This window comes from Vanellus vanellus (assembly GCF_965231255.1).
Source record: "Vanellus vanellus genome assembly, chromosome: 1".
In the NCBI taxonomy this organism is placed as follows: domain Eukaryota; kingdom Metazoa; phylum Chordata; class Aves; order Charadriiformes; family Charadriidae; genus Vanellus; species Vanellus vanellus.
In genome coordinates, this window is record NC_138905.1 from 86,665,285 (window position 1) to 86,687,637 (window position 22,353).

The 22,353-nt window shown below is 42.4% G+C and overlaps 1 protein-coding gene across 2 annotated transcripts in view; it reads left to right on the forward strand.

Annotated features, from left to right (window-relative positions):
- TEAD4 (TEA domain transcription factor 4) overlaps nucleotides 1–19,557 on the forward strand; it is a 61,609-nt gene extending 42,052 nt beyond the window's left edge. For both annotated transcript variants that reach the window (XM_082498178.1, XM_082498177.1), the window contains exons 6-11: nucleotides 1,017–1,072; nucleotides 1,858–1,988; nucleotides 2,966–3,139; nucleotides 14,881–15,021; nucleotides 16,469–16,621; nucleotides 19,329–19,557. In XM_082498178.1, coding sequence (XP_082354304.1) covers nucleotides 1,017–1,072; nucleotides 1,858–1,988; nucleotides 2,966–3,139; nucleotides 14,881–15,021; nucleotides 16,469–16,621; nucleotides 19,329–19,442 — 769 coding nt within the window. In that variant the 3' untranslated portion in view covers nucleotides 19,443–19,557. The remainder of the gene's footprint in view (nucleotides 1–1,016; nucleotides 1,073–1,857; nucleotides 1,989–2,965; nucleotides 3,140–14,880; nucleotides 15,022–16,468; nucleotides 16,622–19,328) is intronic.
- Nucleotides 19,558–22,353: the final 2,796 nt, after the last annotated feature.

Sequence of the window (22,353 nt, forward strand, 5' to 3'; positions counted from 1 at the left end):
AAATGCTCTTCCCTTGCATTTCATGATGTGTCATGTACCATGGAGGCAGTAACCCCCTCAGTTTGTAAGGTGACTGGCTTGTAAGACTCTCCAGGTGGCCCGCTGGGCTGGTTTCACACCTGGACAAATGAGACTGATGGGTCTCCTGTGACATCCCTGGGAGGGGCCGGAAGAGTGCCATTGTTCCTCTGTGCTTCTTTCTTTGTATGGAGACACACGTTTTATCATATAACCTAACAGGAGCAATTTAAGCCAACTTAAGGACAAGCAGCTGGAAGGGAGTATGCTCTTCACCCAAGCCATGTGTTCCTGCTCTCTTGTGGTGCTATTGCTAATATTTGTGGAGCAGATCAGGGAACAGATACTATTAAAATGTCTTCTGGGGAAAAACGGCTAGTAAAAGAATGGAAGGCATCCTATAAGAAATAAAAAGTAGATTTTATGCCTCTAGCTTGAAAGCGGACGAGAAAGTGTCAATGTGAGAGGTTCTTTTAGAAGCTTGAAGTTGCTATCCCTGATGTCAGATGATGTCTCCAGATTCTGATTTTTCTTACAGTGGTGTTAAAACGGAGCTGAGCTTTCTTGAAAGCTAGGTTCGGTTGTGGGTGTGGAACATCTCTGAATCTGGGCCTAAAAGCCTGAGAGGCATCCAGCTCAGACCTATATCCACTTGCATAAATTTAAATATCTGTGTGGTTGAAAGAAAAAGATAAACCAATGGCCACCAGTGTATTCATGGGCTGATAAGGATCTCTGAATAACAAGTCTGCAGGGAGAGCCTGCTGATCACCTGCAAGGAAATCTTATTCAGTCCAGTCCTGGCCCTTTATTGCTTTTTGAGTCTTTCTCCATGACGCTCTCTTGCCCACACAGAAAGATGATTTCCCAAGGCCACTTCTGCCATTTTCTCCCTCAGGGGAAATACTTGATCTAATCTGCACAAACAGTTGGTCAAGAGTCTTTGTTTCTTTTGGTTTTTTTTTTTGTTAACCATCTTTCTTTGTGTACTTCTGTAGGGTGAAACCTTTTTCTCAACAACCTTATGCTGTACAGCCTCCTCTGCCATTACCAGGTAGGTAAGGAAATGTAGTTCCTTGCTTTGAAATTATATTCCAACTTCAAAAATAGCCAATGCTTTAAAAAGTTTAAAAATTATTTTTTTAAATATTTTTACATATTGAACTATTTCAGTGACCCCAAAATTGATTTTTATATGATTTTCCGTTATCACCAGTTCCCATTCTTTTAATGAGAGTGCTAAAGCTTTTAAATTTTGTTTTATTAAAAAAAAAAATAAAATTCCTGGTTTAGGTAAGTTTTTTGGGGGGTTCTTTTCCTCGTGGCTCAGCAGAAAATAAAAGTTTACCTCTCTCTACAGTTCTTCGACCATGCTGCATGTACTAGAACACTGTATTACATCATAACGTGATTGCCTTTCCAATTTCTCATTAAGTGGAACAATAAATGTCTTTTCCTTCTCAGTTTCCCCATTTTGAGAGGTTAACGGTTGTGTTAATGGTGATGCTTCATTCTGATACCAAAGCAATGTATTTCAGTGTTCATTTAGGGCTCAATCTAGGTCCTCTTAAAGTTGCTGAACATGTTTTCTCTGGTGTCAAAACCAGGTAGATTGTCTTTTACATCATTACCAACCCTTACAGTGCTGTCTTAGCAGAGGGTAACTGATAAGCCATTTAGAGCACAGGTATAGTGAGAACCTTTTGAATGATATATTTGCATGATGATTGATGTCACAAGAAAATGTAATTAGTCAGCTTTGACAACAGGTGCTCTACTGGAAAGCTATTACCAACTTTTCTCTTTCTGAATTTTGTTATATAAATCCTGTGTGCTCAGGGTTTGAGTCTCCTACTGGCCTCTCGCCTTCCCCATCAGCACCAGCTTGGCAAGGACGAAGGGTTGCTAGCTCCAAACTTTGGATGTTAGAATTCTCTGCATTCTTGGAACAACAACAAGACCAAGACACAGTAAGATATACACTTGACTTCCACCCCTCGTTAATTTGGTCTTCAGGTAGCTTCTGTTCATCTTGGATATGTTATGCTACTATATGTTTATGGCAATACTTGCTTCATTGCTCTACTAAGAATTGAAAGCCATCTTCCGGAAACACAACATATCCTTCTCTTAGAGGGTAGAATTACCTATAATGATATAGCCAGCTCTGTGCCATGTGCTTTTGGCCTCCCTTTCCAGGGTCATGGATGTTCACATACCAGAGCTCAAGGCACTGAGGTCATAAGACAGTGGGTACAGCCCCTGCTGGGCTATGCTAGCTGTCCCGTTCAGCCTTGGAGGATAGACCCAGAATCAGATGATGGTAAGATCACATGAAGCCACATATTTCTCTGGTGTACTGGGAACTTAAATCTGGGGGCAACTGGGATGAATTTGCATCAACGTGTTTCCATGGTGCCACCTATAAAATGGAAGTAGCAAGATTTGCCTCACTAAACCTTGTGATACTGCATCTTGAGACGTACACTGGTGATGGGCCAGTTACATTTCCTCTGTCTGAGACAGGGAAGTTCAGAAAAGATGATATTATTTGGCTGGTACCTTGCTGTGGGATTCCAGCAGCTCTTCATAGGGCAGGAACATTGATGTTTGACTGCGTGACCTGTGACATGTAACAATCTGTATCTCAGGTTATTTCAGACTACATAGCAGCAGCACGAGGCAATGGTTTAGGAGTGAATATAGGAAAAAAACCTAGCCATAATGTTTCAGAAGAAGCAAGAAGCATGGATGTATTGACAGGAAAGAAATATCAGCATGAGCTGGTATTAGCAAAGCTATTTCTGGTAATACTTCTGATCTTTTAGAAAGTGCTATCAAACCTTCAATGACTTCCAGTAGTCTTCCGTGAAGAACCATGAATGTTCAGTATGTACTGAACAGTACTGAATGATTTCCTAATTCCATGTTTTTCCTCTTCTTGCAGTATAACAAACACCTGTTTGTGCACATTGGGCAGTCAAGCCCCAGCTACAATGACCCCTACCTCGAGGCAGTGGATATCCGGCAAATCTATGACAAGTTCCCTGAGAAAAAAGGGGGCCTGAAGGAGCTCTTTGAAAAGGGGCCAGCTAATGCCTTCTTCCTTGTCAAATTCTGGGTAAGGGAAGGACCCTTTGTAGGGTACCCATTTGCTATGAAGTTCTCACTTTAAAAGCAGTGGCCTCGCTAGCTGTTAGAAGACTGCTGCCTCCCAACAAATTTTCCCTATGCAGGCAACTTAACGTCACTGGAGATCTTCCCTTGACTGCACAAGGCCCTCACTCTGGCCTGGAGCAAGACGTACCTTTCACAACGTCATTTGTAGAGTTGTTCTTGACTAGTGTCTGGAGATTTTATTTGCTAATGGTGACGTGGGCCCTTTAAAATTTTTATTTATGTACAAAGGAAGAATTCAGAGGAAATTATTCCCTGCATACTCTTATATGTTCACTTCTCTCAGTGTTGAGTGACTTCTCAATCAGAGGCAACATTTTTCCATCTCTTCTCCTATCTCATTAACTGCATTTTTGTTATCCAAGTACTAATAATTTGCAGATGCATATTTACTGCAGGCACAAGGACAGACAAAAAGAAAAGAGACACATATAATGAAATTGGATTATGCTGATAATATATTACTGAAATAACTTCTGGTAAGTTGGCAGAAATCAGCCTGGCAAAAGCCTATTGACTCAATTTGGATTTTTGTGAGTTAGCTGAAATTTGCAAAGACCATGCCATTGTGCTTCAGGGTACAAACAAAATAGTTTTGGTGATTGATATTATCATAGGTATTACAAGATTAAAAATAATAGCAGCTTGAGGCAGTTGCATGCTAGATGGCTGAGGGAATGTGTAATGGGATTTGGAACCTTTCACCTTGAGTTTACCTCTTATAATTCAACCCCAGGTCAGGAGTGAGATGAGGAGAAATGAGCTTTCATATCTCATACTGTTCATACAAACTGGCACTAGAAAACCTCTTAACTGGTGCTTTCAGGAGAAGAAAGAGTTAACTTAAGTGCCTTGAGATGCAACTTCCCAGCTGTCCCATGCCTAGCCTTTCTAGAACTGAATTGGAGAATGTTGGTTGGGAGTCTGCCGTTCAAGCCTGGTGCTTAGAGCATTAGTTACTGGTGATTCCTGGAGACACATAATTTTACTACCCACAGACTGTGCTACTGAGCTGGGCGCCTCATGGGATTAGCCTCTGTCAGAGTACAACAAAGCCTGCTTAGGAAGGTTGAACCAAAAAGACCAGCCCTGTTCTGGTGGAAGAGAAATACTTGGGACAGACAGCTGCACCTTTCTGAGAAGGACAAAATCTGCGTAGTGATTGCCCTACTAAGAACTGTCTGGAAAAGGAAACAGAAGTCTGCTGTGACAAAATAAAGGAAAAAGAGTAAGAGAGAATAGCTTCTAAGAAATGGTCTTTGGAAACGTAGGAGCTGCGAGAGCTGCTTCTTGCTGTGGGGTAGGGATCCCAGGAAAGTCTTCATGTCAAGGTGAAGAGCACTGGCTCTGGTGTGGTATCGCTCTGAAGTGCTTTGGAAGTTTCAGGAACCAAAAGGAATTGCTTAGAGGGAGACGTTATGTAGAGGGAATAAAACACTTTGTATTCCTTGGGTTAAGGAGAGAGAAATCATAATGAAATTGTGATCTAGTGCAACTGTGATTTTATTGATCAAAACTCAATAGTGTGTTTTTGTGCTTGTGGAGTTGGGTTTGAGCATCTGTGTGCATGTTTTTTAATAGCAGAAGGATAAATGTGGCCTATGCATCATGTTAGACCAACCTCAGTTAGGCTTTTGAAGGATTTATGTGGTGGGATGTCACTAAGTTGGACTCCTGGGACCACATAAGGTGTCTGGTGTTCAGAGGGCAGCAACTCACTGAAATTTGGCTTGCATAAAGAGGTATGACATAGGATTTGAAATACCATTTGAAATACCTTTACTCCAACGTATGCATGAGGTCATGGGGCTCTGCATCTGTACACTTATAATGACAATGATATTTCTGGCCTTGGTGTAACATTTTGACTTTCTGATTCTTTTTTTGGTACCTTTGCATTGTTGAATCCCATCTGGAGTTAATATCAGGTTTTATTTGCGAAACACCACAGGCTGTCACTTACAAATATGCTAATTTTACAAGTCAAGTGATTGACTGAATGGAAGCTTCTAAGGCTTTTAAGAAGTAAATCCTTCAGTTTTGTATTTGTTTCTCAGTGTAGGCAGTAGTAGGGGGATGAAAACACCGTTCCTGATGCCATATTCTGGGTGAGAAAGGATTGGGGCACTTTTATGATTTGTGCTGTGTTTCACAGGTGTACTTATATTAATCCTGTTGTAAGATTTCAGCCAGGATCTCTAAGGCAATATAACTAAAGCAGTTCAAAAAAACTTTTGCTCCAGAAAATTTGGAGTTTTTTGAGGAAAGCTCCATTTAAGGAAAACTCCAAACCTTTTTGTTGCAAAACTTTGTATTCAACATGCCTGAAATATTGTGGCAATGCAGTCTTATACTTAAAAAGGCACGTGAACCATACCCGTAATACACCACGGTACATGTGTCATGGGACTTCCTGAGCGTGGTGTATTGCAATAGATGTGTATAGTGCAACCCCCCAACCAATAACACTTTTCACAGATAAGGCCATGTGATTTAAAAAAATAGATTAACAGAAGAAAAATAGATTTCTGCTGAGATTTTTATACCCCTCTGCGTTTTTATACCTCTGCAACAGTATATGCTAGGGTGCTTTTTCATTTTGCTGCCTGATTCCTCTGGACAGCTATACAAATATACTGTTGCAAAGGTGGGCTGGATACAGCAATTACCACACTGCTGAATTTATAGCATCATTTTAGGATAAAAGTATTATCCAAAAGCAAATTACTGATAACTTTGAACTTGGTGAGTAGAGTTAAATACTTGAAATGGTGTTTTAAGACATGAAATAGGATTGATTTTTCAAAGGTTCTGGATTGAAGTGGTGGTTGCAGGTGACAAAGACTTAAAAAATCAAGGTATCGGATAAGTTGATATGTATATATGTAGTTTTAAGCTTGAAGAACCTGAGGCAGGAACCTGCCATTACTGCACTAAGCATTCAGTATACCATATGTTCTCTTGTGCGCCAGAAGCCTAACTCAAAACACCAGGACTGGGGTTTCTTGACATCACTGATAGCACTTAGGATCTAGTGTGACTGAGAAAGAGACGTTCACATTTGTTCAATGGTGTTTTAAACTATTTATACAACAGCTAAGAGTTAAAAGTCGATTAATTTGAAACACGAGCAGTGTTTGCAATTCTTCCTTGATTTTGGCATTGGGAGTCCGGTACAATGAACCAACTCTTGGACTTGGATTGGCAGGTTGTGTATGACATCTGTGTGACATTTCTCTGTGCTCCAAGTGCATTCTAGCACATGACAATGAATGTGAGACATTAGCCTCCCACCACATGGGGAGTGGCAGCTCTGCTCTTTTCCAGTGTAATATTATCTCTACCACCTGTTACTTGGTTCTCCCCATGAACTTCTTCTATACGCATCATTATTAATAGTTTGGGGAAGAACTGTTTTCAGGGCTTTGCACATTAGTAGAACGGTGCACTTGCATCTTAAAGCTTTCAGAAGTTGCGAGAGTCTGGGTGGAAGACAGAAGGAAAATGACAAACCAGAAATTCAGGACAAGCAGTACTTTTTCCAGAGCAGCCATCTGCAGAGGGGTGGATCAGGGGAATTGCTTGGGAGACCTTTCCTGCCAATGATGAATATATGTAGTAATTTCTTCTCGGTGATAGGCAAGGTGAACCAGCCACATCACAGAGTGTTTTCTTTCCAGTAAATGAGTTATACTTTTGTTGAAGGAGCTGAAGGGATGGGCTGGAGACTGCTGTCCTGCATTTGGCTTCTCTCCTGTACCAAGCAAATCCAGTCAAAACAGCAGCAGTGCAAATTCCCCTTGGCACCCTGCCCTGCCCACTGTATGCCCTCAATCCTGACCTGGCAGAAACTGCCTGCAGAGCAAGGAGATGGTAATTTGGTCTCCATGTCCATTCTGTCCTTGGCCCTTCTGAGGCAGCAAACAAGGCAGCAGCTAGCAACAGAGATTTTTATAGAATCATAGAATGGTTTGGGTTGGAAGGGACCTTAAAGATCATTGAGTTCCAACCCCCCTGCCATGGGCAGGGGCACCTCCCACTAGACCAGGTTGTTCAAAGCCCCATCCAATCTGGAACACTTCTAGGGAGGAGGCATCCACAACTTCCCTGGGCAACCTGTTCCAGTGTCTCATCACCCTCAGAGTAAAGAACTTCTTCCTAATATCTAATCTAAATCTACCCTCTTTCAGTTTAAAATTGTTACCCCTCACCCTATCACTACACCCCCTCATAAAGAGTCTCTCCCCATCTTTTCCATGGGTCCCCTTTAGGTCCTGGAAGGCCACTACTAGGTCTCCCCAGAGCCTTCTCTTCTCCAGGCTGAACAACCCCAACTCTCTCAGCCTGGCTTCATAAGGGAGGTACTCCATCCCTCTTATCATCTTTGTGGCTCTCCTCTGGACTCACTCCAACAGGTCCATGTCCTTCTTATATTAGGGGCTCCAGAACTGGATGCAGTTCTACAGGTGGGGTCTCACGAGAGAGTGGAGTAGAGGGGCAGAATCACCTCCCTCGACTTGCTGGCCCCACTTCTTTTGATGCAGTCCAGGATGCAGTTGGCTTTCTGGGCTGCAATTGCACGTAGCTGGCTCATGTTGATCTTGATTTGTGTTATGATCTTTGCACATTTTTTCTGAGAATGGATCTGACAGCCCATTAATTTCACCTGCAGTCACCAGCACCACCTCCTACCAGATGGTGCCTTATGAAGAGGACTCTCAATGGCCCTTCTTTCACCAAAGTTATTCCCCAGTGTTCAACAGTGTAGAGATTGTTGGCAGCAAAAAGCAGATTGAAAGACTGAATTGCTGTGGGAAGCTGTCTGCTGGGTGTCCAAATAACACAGTCCTGGTGGGCTTTCTAGGTTGCAGCTACCCATAACATTGGCAATGCCTTCTGCTATCTTTGGCTAGCTCAGAAACTCTTCCCTTTCCCCTTTCACAGAATCACAGAATGGTCAGGGTTGGAAGGGACCTCTGGAGATCATCTAGTCCAACCCCCCTGCCAGAGCAGGGTCACCTACAGAAAGTTGCACAGGATGGTGTCCAGGCGGGTTTTGAATGTCTCCAGAGTGGGAGATTCCACCACCTCTCTGGGCAGCCTGTTCCAGTGCTCTGCCACCCTCAAAGTAAAGAAGTTCCTCCTCATGTTAAGATGGAACTTCCTATGTCTTTCTTGGAGGCTGAGGCTGCAGTGGCACAAGTTTTGGACTGTTCTTAAAGAATTGTTCAGCATACGCCTTTCCATTGACCACATGGGACCTGTGTGCAAGATATCATCAAGCTATGGTTTCTCATGGTATTTAATGCCATTTGGACTCTTGTGCAGTCATTGCTTTTCAAAGCCTCAGATACGCTGAAGACTGATTCTCAGAGGTCACATTTCTTTCTGTGAACAGTTTCAGAAAAATTTTGATTCACAGCTTCATCCTAGTGGGAATGAAGCCTTTCTTGGTAATCAGTTGTAAAACTCACTCACACCAAAGATCAGACAAAAATCTTGGCTTAGTATATGGTTAGAACAGTGCACAGTGCCAACTCTTCTGTATTTCTTTCTTGGGGTTGCAGAAGTTGAGTGATACACTCAAGCTCATGAGAGCTGTTTTCAGGAGAGCTGCTAAGAGACTCAGACCACCAATATGATTTAAAAAAAAAAAAAAGTAATACTAGCTTTTTGAGGGTTACTATGCCCTTCCCTGAACATATAACCTTCTTTTCCATCTTGAAATCTTGTAGGTATTTAAATATTCTGCTTGCTTCTCTGGAAAGGAGGACATTTTTGCATGCAATATTTTGCAGGCAATACAAAGACCTGAGATGTAGACCACAGATACCTCAGTGATCATAGTTTCAGCATGTTTGGAAGTTGTCAGGCAAGCTATGGACAAGTACGTCATCCATATTGAGCTTGCACAGTGAGTTGAATGCATCCCAGACACATCAGTTTGATGTTATGCTAGACTGTGCACAGCTTTTTGCATCTAGAACGTCTTGGGAGAGAAAGCAAGAACCCTGACTTTGTTAGATAAAGAAGTATGATCCAGTTGGTGGCTCATGACTCAGATTTAGCTTGTAATATGCCTCATCTATTTGATCTTCTACCTTTGCCCTTGAAGGGATGGAGAACAGCTGTTTTAAGTGCTGGACCCCACCAGCTGAATGCTGCTGCTGCCCCTGCTGCAGTCCCACCCTGTTGCTGGCAGTGGCTAGTAGGACCCTGGGAGCCAAGGCAACTTAGCCCATTGGCTATGGACATTCCTAAATCCTGACTGTGCCTCCTTTGGCTGCCTAGGCTGGAGTAAGGAATGTATTCAAGAGTTATCTCACTTGTTGTTGGACATACTAGTGCCAGTGAGGAGCTGAGGCACCTAGGTTCTAGTCTCCAGGTCTGAATCACATTCAGTTATGTATTCAACAAGTCCATGCATTCCCAGACTATAAAGCGAAGATTAACCTTACTGGTTGATGAAGTGCTGAGAAGATGAATTTCCTTTAAGTCATCATAGTCACTATTATTCCCTTGCATCTTTGTGGGTGGAATGTACTGGACAGAGTAAAGCAGACCTTTCTCTGCTCGCCTTGGGTGCTCATCCCAGGATTGGGTGTGCTTTGACACAAGGTTTTCTTTAGAAAAAGAAACTCTGAAAGTGAGGAGAAAGGAAGAGTCCTTTCTCCAAAGCAGCAATGTGGTTTCTAGTCCTGATGGCCTGGATGTTGTAAGGAGCTCATAGGCATGGAGGCCGTAGCATTTTTAGATGTTAAGTTAAAAGCAGTAGCTTTTTTGGCCATTAAAGATCCCATGATGTGCAGCATGACTTTGTCCTGATGCAATTATGGGAAGTTTAACTGCTTATGTTAGTGATTTACCTCCGTGTCCAGTTGACATTTAGAAGTTAATTTGGCTACGGCAGATAACAGCGTTTTTCCTCAGTTTTCTGCCTTGTGTCTCTTCAGGAGCTAAACATCTCCATAGCAGGGAAAGCTACCAGATTGGAGTTCCACTCTTAAGCAGTTCTTTGGTCTCATTGTCATGTACACCATTGCCATTTTCAATTTACATGAATAAACCAGGTTGCAGATAATTCAAGAGCAGATATGTGTAAGCTAAATAATCTCTGGTACGGGGGCAGTAACTTCCACAAGAGGGTAGGAACCAGCAGCTGTAAATAAATAAGCTGTAACTGTAAGGCCAGCAGTATCTGAGGTGCTGCAGCTCCATTCTCCTGCAAACGAGAACTGAAGCCCTCAGCTAGCTGCTACTGTCGTTCCCTGGAGTTGCAGGAATTCCGTGTGTGTACATTAATGAGCTGAGATTTTCAGAGGTGACACAAGGAGATGGGTGTACAGCTCTTGTTGACTGACCACCCTAGGACATGCCTGACAGTCCTAGCCCGTAATATGGGACATACTTTAGAATAAAAGGTGCAGTGTAAATGTCAGGGAGTTCCAACGTGACCCCGTTGCTTCACTGCAACAGGGTTTGAGGAACCTGATTGTACATAATGTTAGTGAATGGCAATGACGGCTTAATTCAAATAGTATTGCCATAATTTTTCCTACTGCCAAATATTTTAATGTTGATTAATTAGATGTTAACTAGCTGTGAAATTTTACAGTCTGGTCATTTGATGGGAGTCTTGCCAAATTGTGGAGGCAGCTAGAGTGGCTTCTTAGAGCTAGTGAAGCTTTTCTTATGAAGTGGAACTAGCATCTCTCTGCTTTGTCTTATATTGACAGCACTTATTTTTTAATTCGCCATTAAGAGTTTAGGGGAATGTAACCTTAACTTTACTAGTGAGACCCTGAAAATGTTTGTCTGGTTCTGCAGTGAGGGCCTCTGCTATGTTTATGTAGCAGTGGTCAGACCAAGCTTTTGCAGCCTTGACCTTTTGTTCTTTTGACTCAGTGGGACAATTTCTTTGGAAAAGTGGAATTGGGTCCATACATTGTGTTTATCACCCCCAAGGGAAATAGCTGAAAAATATTGTGAAGGACTCCTAGTCTAGTTCCTCTTTGGAGAAGGGAAGGAATTAATCTTTATTCAGACAGTTGGAGTATGGGTCAAATAAACAATACAGTTAGTTGCATTGACATGTAAATGAGCATTACAGTAACTCAGTAAAAAACCTAAACCAGAATACAGTAGCACTGCTACTCTCTAATACATGTATATTTGTGGTGCAAACAAAGTAGCTGCCTAAGTATAGTGGAGAAAATTTGATAGCAAGGACTTCAGCATGACCATAATAATTCATTTGGCAACCCAAATTATGATTAAGTCTGTAATGCCTGTGCCTTGTTCCTATTAATACCTGTGCTACCAGGTTAAAGCTAGCCTGGATTTGCCCACATATGCTATTCCAGTGTAGACAAACCATCAGAGCATAAGACTTCATTACAGTAATTTAGGTGGTCATGACAATGTAGAAGCTTCCAGTCTTCTTCCAGCTGTTGTTTTCAAGTATTGTACAAAAGTTATCACTACCTCAGTGGTGCAAATGTGAATGATGTAAAGGGATTTTTAAAAAGGTTTTAAACCTAAATTGTTTTACTGTTATATTTTGACACGTGTGCCCAAATCTGTTTTCAGCTCAGTGAGGAGACAGAAAACTATGGGAGCAAAAAGGGATAAGTTGTTAAGAGAAGTCAGGAATCTATTCAGCTGGATAAATTGTTTTGTGAAGCTATCTTCTGAGGAGAAGCAAACAAGAGAATAAAATAATTGCCAGCTTTGTACAACTATCTCCTGGTAAATCAGAGGATGCTTTTTAATATACAGTATGCAGGAGATGACAAATTTAGGAAAACATAAAGGGATGAGTGCACAGCTGGTGTAAACCCCTATGAATTTGTATTACACATTTATGGCCAAGCATATTCACAAGGGCTCAATATCTGTTGCCACTTCAGAGGGAGGGATTCTACTTAAAAGGGGGAGTCATAGAGACAAAGGCAAGCCATTCTGACAAGTGGACTTTCTTTCACCCATAATCTGTGGTGAAGACAGTACAACTGTTAAGGATTTTTGTAGAAACTGTGGGAAACAACAGTCATTTTGAAGAGTGATTTACGATCATGTATTTAAATACCGTGCTGTTATGCTTTCCATTAACAGCAGGGTGAAGGCTGTATGTCCATCCCTAATGCTGCCAATATTGATGCGAACATTGGAACATTCTGTCATCTTGCCTGGACTGAACCTTTGTCCCACTAGAATTATCTGAATGCTACAACTGCTAGTCTAGGAGATACCCCAGGTGATGCATTGCCCACTGTACTTCATTAAAAACCCATCCTAAATCTATCTTTCACTTGCTTCTGAGTTTGTACTTAAAAAAAAAAATCACAGTGACTGGATTTTATTGGTTTGTTTGCTTGGATCTTCTGTTGCATTATTTATCTAATGCAGATGGTAGTTCTTCTCTAGGTGGTAATATGTGTGCACAATGGCAGAGCGGCAGCAATGCCCCAGTGTTGTGCTAAGTGGAAAATGGAACTGGGTCTTCTGAAATAAATGGGGCGATGGTTTATTTCATTTCCTTTACCACCTCCTCCTTCACCCAGCTGAAGTGGCAAGTTGAATGGCCATGGGAACTGGATTGAATGGAAATAAAGCACATTATTACATGTCTGCTTTTCCTGCTAGTGCTTTTGGCATCCCTGTTGGCAAAATGATGAATTCTTCTGTGGCAGTAACTCTGTGTGATGGGAGCTGCTGGTGAGTGTTGTGGTACAGAGATGGCCCAGGTCAACTGTCTAGGAGCAAAACTCTTAACTTGAAAGGAATGACAACAAAGTGTGGCTTCTAGCAGGTTACTAGGTACTGCTGTAGTTACTCCAACCCAGCATTCACTAGAAGAAGCAGTCCTGCCTTCTGCTTTCCCCATTGCTGCCCGTCCTCCCAACGCGTGTTCTTTGTCTGAACACAGACACAAGTACTTCTAAATCAGGTCAGGGAACTGATCCCACTGAGAACTAGCTGAGCAATTCCTCAGTGAGTCTTGTAATACAACTGCAGAAACATTTGTGCCAGTACAGGAGGAATGAGGAGGCAAAAACCGCTCTGGGACAGTAAGACTGCTCTCTCTGGATGTCAGGACCAGCCTAGTGTTATCAAGCTACAACTTCGAGGTGCAGTTTCCCAAGAGGCTCAAGCCAACCTGAGAATGTGTTGCAACCAAAATAGGCATTTTTTGTGCCCTCAGCTTTTGTGAGTGTTCTCACCTCTTCTAGCTCTTGCAGCTTTGTGGGGATCCAAGTGAGCTTTCTTGTCTACTGAAAACTAACCTAAAACCACCAACAAAAATAGTTTTGGCTGGGGTGAGCTCTCTCATCTGGCTAACCACAGAATCGTACAATTGCTAATGGTGGCATAAAGGCAGCAGCGTGCTTGTGTGGCTACAGATGGGGAGAAGGCTGGACTGGCACTTTCTAGATTGACTTAAACCTCTTGTGAAATTGCTACTTAAGAGAAGTAAGCTAACAGTATCATCTCATGGCAGAGGAGAGACAGGTATTTTGTACGGAATAGAAAATTCATTATTGAGGTGGTCTGGTTCCAAGGCTAGCATTGCTTGTCCTGAGCGCTGCTCTAGATCTCAGATAAAAACCCTTCACTGACATCGGATAAGAAAACCGTGCTAGAGTGGCATCTAATGCAGCCCTAGTCACACTGTATCCACTGTAACAGGAATACACTTTATTCAGTTTCCTGTTTCCCTCAGCGCAGCAGGAAGAATAGAATAGTCTGAAGTAGCCTATGGGAACTGACCATTGCTTTTCTGCTGATGTAAGCTCGCACCTGGGCTTGTGGGATACAGAGAAGCTCTACCCTTTTCGTTTCGAAAGGCAGGAAGCTGATCTGGGCATTCCCACACAACTTTTGTGTTTTCAGAGTTTAAGGGAACCGCCTCTCCTTTTCATAAGTGTGGTTTGAATGACCCCTGGTGGAAGCTTCAGACAACCAGGATTTTTAGGAGTTGGATCCCAATAAGAGGTTTCAGTTGGTCAACCTTAGGCACCCACATTTGAAAACTGTGGCTGCTAACGGAGATGGGTTTGTATTCGGGTGGAACTCAGCTGGATCCACCAGCAACCTACATTGCTTATGTTGCATCCTGTCTACTTACATTCTTCATATCACAGTACCTGAGCCTAATGAGTGTATGTACTCACACATTCCTTCTCTCTGTTCTGTCTCTTACCTGCCTATCCAGGGTGCAAAAGCTTTATTACAGTGCTGTACCCTTATTTTTCCTCCTTAGTGAGGCAGACCAGTCTACCCTATCTGTTGCATTGTTCTGTCTCTATAGTGCCTTCCCATCTGCACTCCACGTGCTTTGTGAGTACCTCCATGCTGTCATGGCACTGTTCAGTTATGGTAAATACCAGCTAAGGCAAGGTGCTGTGTTATATGTTTTTAATGCGAGGAGGATATGCCACCAGATTTCCCCAATGTATATGCAAATCCCTGCCACCATTTTCTGAAGCGGGAACTGAATTTCAGTGCATACCCTTGAGCTTTCCCCTGCTTGCTTGATGCACATGGATCTGCTTAAGGAGCTTTGGACACTCCAATACCTTGAAGTCTTGGCTACACAAGACCCCTTTAGGTAATGGTGAAAAAACACCACAACCGTCTATTGATAACCATCTCTTTTTCTTGCCTTTTTCTTTTTTTTGGCAGGCTGATTTGAACACCAATATTGAAGATGAATCCAGATCTTTCTATGGCGTTTCCAGCCAATATGAGAGCCCAGAAAACATGGTCATTACCTGTTCCACCAAAGTATGTTCCTTTGGAAAGCAGGTCGTGGAGAAAGTGGAGGTAGGGAGCAGATATTGGGCGCAAGGTTCTCTCTGGCTGCTGTCTTGTCACTTCAAGTATTTGCATCTTGCGTGTATCTCAAGGCAAAATATATCCCATGCTTGTTGTCAGGGAAATGGATGCCACAGATTATTATTTCTGAGACACGCAACTGTAAGTTTGCTCGAGCCTGCAACACGGCCTTGTCTCAGGACTTCATTGAAGGTCTGGTAGTGCTTGCTTTATTTTTCATTAAATCTCAGTTGCTGAAGACATGAATATGTAAGACTCTCAGCTTTGGTGATTCTCTGGGGTTTTTTGGGGGAAGCAAAGAAAAGCTAGGAAGCCTGGACCCTTATTTTGTGGTCCAGAAATGTGAAAGCAAATAGGCAACACCTCACTCTCATAAGTGCTTTTAAACAGATTGTTTAAAGATTATAGCTATTAATTAATAGACTGTAATAGTTTACAGACTATAATCTTATGATGTTATGAGGCTTATCTTAGTGCTTGCACACTTACAGCTGAAGCAACAGTGGAGCTGCATAATTGTGCATATATCTGGCACTGAAGAAATTCTTCCTGATGCCACATTAAGCTTCTAAGAGAGCTTCTCCGACCTGCTTCCTACTGTTCTGTTTCTCAAGGAGCCTTTAGATGCTGGAGAAGTGGCTGTGTGCAGAACACCAGGTGTTCTCGTGTCAGCAAGTTCAAGCCACATCCTTCTCCCAGACTTGTCTCTAGTCATATGATAGTCATGCCTGAAGTCTGGTTATGTATTTGCATGATGGGATAGATAGACCAAAGAAAGGTGTCAGGGCGCACAGGAAAGGAGACCAAGCTCTTGAGGTGAAAGGAGGTAATGGGCATTTAAAGGTCTGCAGTGAAATAATAGAATCAGCTTCAGCAGGAGGATGAAATATGTAGGAGCTGAGATGTAGATTTGAACAAAAAAATCCTTCTGTGTAACATCGGCCAGACCCTCTCCTAAGGGGGAGCAGAGATACTATGTTCTCTCTCACAGGTACCAGGAGGCTTTGATCCTTTCCAGCTGTGAAGCATATGATTACCATCATTACAAGGAGATTCCTGATCTTGCTAAAGCAGCAGTTTTTACCTTGTTCAGTTTATCCACACCTAGTATTTTTCCAGTAGAGATACAGACCATGGTATAGCTGACAATTGGTCTACTCCTCTTAGTTACCTTTCACAGCTCCTTGGCAGTTTGCCACTCGTAAGCTGGAACCCACTGTTCTAAAGAAAAAAGAAATCAAGACAAAGAAATTAGAGGGCTCAAGGAGACTGACCTTGGTGCATAGTACTGTAGAGGAATGATTAATCAGCCCATTACTGTTAGTAAAATGACTTGAAAATTACACTGTAATTTTTCTGTTCTGAATCCCTTTATGTGATTAATGCTACTAATGTGACGTTAGTCCCATATGCCCTTTTATGTTTTACATTGCAGACAGAGTATGCACGCTATGAAAATGGACACTATTCCTATCGCATTCACCGTTCCCCTCTCTGCGAATACATGATAAACTTCATTCATAAACTCAAGCACCTTCCTGAGAAGTATATGATGAACAGTGTGCTGGAGAACTTTACTATCTTACAGGTGGGACTTTCAACTGTTTTCATTGGAGCTTGGAAACATGTAAGCCCCATGCAGGAGTTCACTGCTGTGACTCAAAGCAGATTTCCTTTTACAGCTCAGCATCTAATTGAATTTAGTAACTCTCATATGTCTATTGCACCTCAAGACCATTTATGGAGCTCTAGAGATAGTAACTCATGCAGAGAAGCAGCAGAAGAATTTGAGAGATCTGACTAAGAAAGAGAAAAAAAGAAAGATAAAGGGAGAAGTCACAAGGCAGAGAGAAAGGACAAAGATGCCAAAGTCAGTGAAGGAAATGTTCATTCCACTATTGGACAAATATTGAGGTCTTTTCTGTGCCCTGGCCCTTTTTGCAAGGTAAAAAAAACCCAAGAGCACTGTTAAATGGTTATACAATTTTGTCATGGGAAGAGTTCTTCACTGACCAGGGAGGGAAAAAAAAAAGTTTTTTCCTCAGAACAATCCTGAACCTGGAAAGAATATGGAGGCACATAAAGGAAGGGACGTGTTGGGGGAAGCTCTGTGACACCTTCATGAATCACTGCAATCTCCAGGTAGGGCAGTACTGCAAGGCTACAGGAATTTTATTTGCATTAGTGTCTATGTTACACCAGGAGCCTTTCCAGGCTCAGATGCAGCCTAAATTTGGGAAGAGAGCAAAGACAGCTTAAAAGGTGGATTTTCCTAATAGACTGAGTTCTGTGCTTGCCTCTACAAGACGCCTCACAGATCTTTGTCCAGAGAACTTGAGGTTGGATAAGTAGAAGAAATGCTAGAGGCTGTATGAAAGAATGGAAATCAAGTGGTCTTCATTCCATCCTCTGGAAATCTTGTGGGACTTCACGCAACTCATTTCGCTGCTCTGTGGCTCAGGTACCTCAGCTATAAAACACAATGTTAATAATGTACCTCACAGGGCTTTAGGAGGCTTTACTCTTTCATGTTTGTACTATGATCTAAGAAAAGAGGAGTATAAATGCTGAGAGATTTTCAGATGAGCAAAAGCATGAAGGGAGCAGGGACAGAGAGACGGATGGCCTGCACGCTGTAATCCATACTGAGGAACACTGTAACTGCTTTCTGCATGTTTCATTCCTCAGTTAGGCCAGCGCTTGCTATAAATTATATGAACAAAGTTGTCATATAGTTAAACATGACAAAAAAAAACCCTTTGGGGCTTTATGTTTTGAGTAATCTCATGTCCGTCCCTTCCTCCTGTCAGACAGAGGCATGTCTCATGTAGGTGCTGGCACAGCCTTTTATATATTGCCTTGCAGTCCTGCTCCCTGAGCAGCAGGCTGAGCATTTTCAATCCTCCTGGTCCCCAATGGGAACCTGAAAAATGCTTATGCTTAATGCAAGGCATGCTGCTAGTCCTCAGTCCCCACTACCAACTTCTGAGGCAAGTCTAATTATTATATTTTTTCTAGACCCTTTCATGAGCTTAGATACCCCTAATCTTACAAGCATGATTTATCTTGCTTTGCGCATCGCTCTGGGTCTAGCCCTCTAAGATTTCAGAGCCCATTTTTCAGAAAAGGTTCTGTTACTTTACCACGCCTGGATGTGTATAACTCACAACAGCCTGCCAAAGAAAGAAGAAGCGTTAGCTCAGCTACAAACCCAATCATGAAGTAAGAAAACAGACTAGACCAAAATTAGTCTGGTAAAATTACTAAGCAAGTCTGAAAACAGCTATTTTCTTTCTGTTTTCACAAGAGTGGTTGGGCTTTGGTACTTCAAGCCTCCAGCAGGTATGTTTCTCTTCTGCATTTGAGTCGATGCAACTGCTGATAAAAATGTATCTCCTCCTGCAGCAGAGAACTGCTTGAAGCTTTAGCTATGGCACAAACTCAGATGACAAGAATGTGCAAAGTTTTGCAGTGACAGGGAGGGGGAAGCTGAGCTAGGAGCTCTGGGTGCAGCATTTCGCTTGTCCCTGCTGTGCAGTGTAGGCAGTGCGTGCTTCTGAAACTAGGACAACACTGTTCCAGCACCATGCTGCTGACACTGAGTCACATTGCAGAGAAGCTAAGGTTCCTGAGGGACCATAGAAAAAGAAATGGGGAAAAAAGGGCTTCTGTAAGAATGCATGAGTGTAGCAGCCATCTTTCTCCTGGTATCTACAGTGTCTGGAATGGGAGGTGTAACAGAGTCAAACCTGGAAGTCTCCTGTAAAATAAGTTATATTCTATAATCCTCATGGCCTGTGTCTACCACTGACAAGCAAGAAGCAGATGGAGGGAAAGAACTGTGCATGGCTGTGATATATCAACACATACGTGAGCAGGAGTGGATGTGCCACAGGAGGTGGCCTCTCTACCCAACAAACAGAGCAAAAAGATTTTCTGTGAAACACCTTCTCCCTGCTGAAATCTGCAAAACCAGGGGGTGGGGAGTAGAGGACCTAGTGGACCTGCTTCCACTTAGGTGGTCACTAACTTGGTCACAGCTTTCTTTTCTCCACAGTGGACGCTGCTTACCTCCCTGTCTCTTCACTGCGTTGTAGTCTTGATGCTATGGAAGTGCTTTGCTTGGGCGTGTGTGGGCACGCAAGCTGGGGGTTGTGGTGGCCAAGCTGTGTATCATTCCTGTGCTTCTCTGTTCTTTGCCTATTACTGAGTTTTTGCTCTATGTTAAATGTGTTGGAATATGTAAGCAGAGAAACAGCAGATGCCATCTCAGCTTATTCTCCTTTTCTGTCTAGGTTGTGACAAACAGGGACACACAGGAGACCTTGCTGTGCATAGCATATGTTTTTGAGGTGTCAACTAGTGACCATGGTGCCCAGCATCACATCTACCGACTGGTGAAGGACTAGAGACTCTGCCCTGAGTCGTCCACGGGATGCATGTCTAAGAAAAAAGCCTGTGCTTGAACAACCCCTGCCCCCTCATACCAAACTGAAAAATAAACTACAGATATTGTGTATTTTCAGAAAAGCACCTCTGAGCTGTTTTGTGATTGACCAAGGTCAAATAAGTTTGTATCTCTAGGTTTGTGCAAATGGGGAAAAGACTTGGACTCAAAGAAACCAGCAAATAACTGCTTAAGGGTTTCACCACAAACAGCATCCTCTGCAACGTATTTCCCACAGAGCGCACACGGGGTGTGATCATACACATGAAAGAAGTGGTATGCACCTGAGCGTATAGGTAGGGCAATGGCAACAGCTTCCACAAGTTTGACCACACATGAACAGGTTGAAAATGTTCATGCTACATCTGACCTGAGTGTGTGCATTCATGTATGTTCATTTGTAGGTCAACACATGCACATACATGCTCACCATACATTTATATAGATGTCAGTTAGACGTGTGATTCCGTGATTCCGTGATTCCGTGTGTGGGCACATGCATGTGTATAGAGATTGCATGTATAACCTACATATCTGCCTGTCTAGCTGTCTATTTCAGCAGGTGTGCAGTCACAGACTCCTTCAACCTTCCTCCTGTTAGAAGCTGGATACTGTTTCCCTCTCTCCTGCACATGATAGTAAGAGACCAACATTTCTTTTGTCTTTTAAATTAAGTTATGCTTAGAAAATTGGGTATGTTAAATCACGTTTTCTTGCCCAAAAGATTTCTTCCATGTATCAGGTCTGCTGACTTGACTGACTAAAATAAGTCTTGTTGCTTTTTCTTCTGTTCTCCCTGCGCAGGTGGCACTGCTTGGGGAGCTAGACTCTGCTCTTTTCTTGCGCACCAGCAAAATAGTTGTTTACTGAGATCAAATTGTTCCACCTGTTAGTTGCAGACAGTGAAGGTGTACAACTATTGCAAAGAATGCCATTTGGCCAGAAAATTGCAGGAAAAGAATGAGAGAGAATAGTGAAAAGAGGTGAGCTTTCCATGTTTCCAAGGCAATCAAACACAGTCTCTCTGCTTTACTTGTAAACTGAGGTTGTTTACTCAAGAGTCACTGAGAGGCAATCTTGGTCCCCACAATGATGATGTGGGGGAAGAGCCAGCCATTCATGTTACTTTGAGGGAAGAGGTGGGTTGCATGATGCTCTCTGGCAGCCACTGAACAGGCAATTTATTGGGCACAGGCACACTCCCATGGCACAGATTTGAATATATGGTGTTACATTTCCTCTTTCCACAATGCATCACAACGCCTTAGGAAACACCTCTCATGCTTATTTCAAATGTTTCTATCCTTGCATTTTTGGTACAGATAAAAGTACTCACAGGTATCTATATGAGGCATCTGAGATACCATCAGAAATCAAGGGTTTCTTAGAATGCCAGAAGGTAAGGGGTTCAGACACACAGAGATGAAATCTCACTTCTTTCAAGAACTCATGACCCTGTAAGTACTCCCTTCTACAGCTTTCAGCCTGCCAGTTAAAGGGCTCTGTGGACTCCATGAAGACACTGTACAACTCTACAGCATACGTAGAGGCCTGCAGACTTACATATCTCCTCCAGCTCCCTGACCATCTTCCTGTCCTTAAAAACGTTTCATTTCTGTATTTGAAGTTGTAAGTTGTACTCGTTTACAAGGTACTCCAGGAGTATTCTCACAGATTGATGATTTTGTTTCCTGCACATCTAAATCTCAACTCCCTTCAAGTTTAAATCTTCTGCTCCTAGAGAATATTCTTCCCATGTTTTATGGACTCAAATTAATCCTTTGAGTACTTGGAGGTCTGCCTCCCCTGGACTTTTTCACAAGAATTGTGAATATTTCCCATCCTCTCACTGAAATTCAAGAAAAATACTCAGCCAGCCACCTTCCGGTGTACCGTAAGCACATTGGTACATTAGATTGGGAGTGGGGGAGAAAAGAAGGGAAGATTCCCTTACTGGAACACATTGTTTTTAAAACGTAATCTGGTATTATACTCAATTATCTCCTCCAAACTCTTTAATATGCTCAGAGAAATCACCAGCATCTTTCACATCAGCTCTCAGCTCTTTCACTTCCCAGGGGTTCTCAGGCTCCTGTGTTTCACTAGCTGTGCTTTAAAAAAGTTCTAGTAAACACTGAACTTAGCTGGAACTTAGCTGCATAATGGTAGCTTCAACCACTTCACGCAATACTTCTGAGGAGAAATCTGATGCTGTCTTGAAATCATCATGGTTTTATTTTGAAGCTGGTATTGAGAGCAATTGTTCTTTGCTAGCTTGTAAGTCTAGAGAAACACACAGTGTTTTCCTCAATGACTTAAGTCTTTAGTATTCCTCTGGCTCATTGCTGGCTCGAGTTTCTTTCTCTGAACTGTTTTCCAAAGTCTGTGTAAAATTTATTCAAGTCTGTAATACTGTCTCTAGGTTTGTAATACTTAATTTATGACATTAGGATTCAATACAATCTTTTCTGACTCTGTGTTGCAGCTAGGTGAGTTGATTCCTCACAAGGAATTCATATTCAAGCAACAGTGAAGAATGAACTATTAAAATTTAACTTATAAATTGAGTTAGTTTATTATGGAAAGATTTTGATATGGCATCCCCCAAAAATTTTTGCCTGAAGTATGGGTTCACATTGCTGTGGCTGTCAGCAGTTAGATGAAAAGCAAATGAGTAAAAGACGATTAACAAAGATGACAGATGAGTGTGTTAACTGAGGGGAAGGTGTGTACTGAAAAAGACCTTTCAACATCATCAGTGATCTGGAGGAGGGAGAAAGCAGCAGGGTAAATTAATTTGCATATAGGACTAAAGGAGATTTTTGCAAGCTGAGTACGTATAGACAACTCGAGCAACTTGAACACCATTGAAA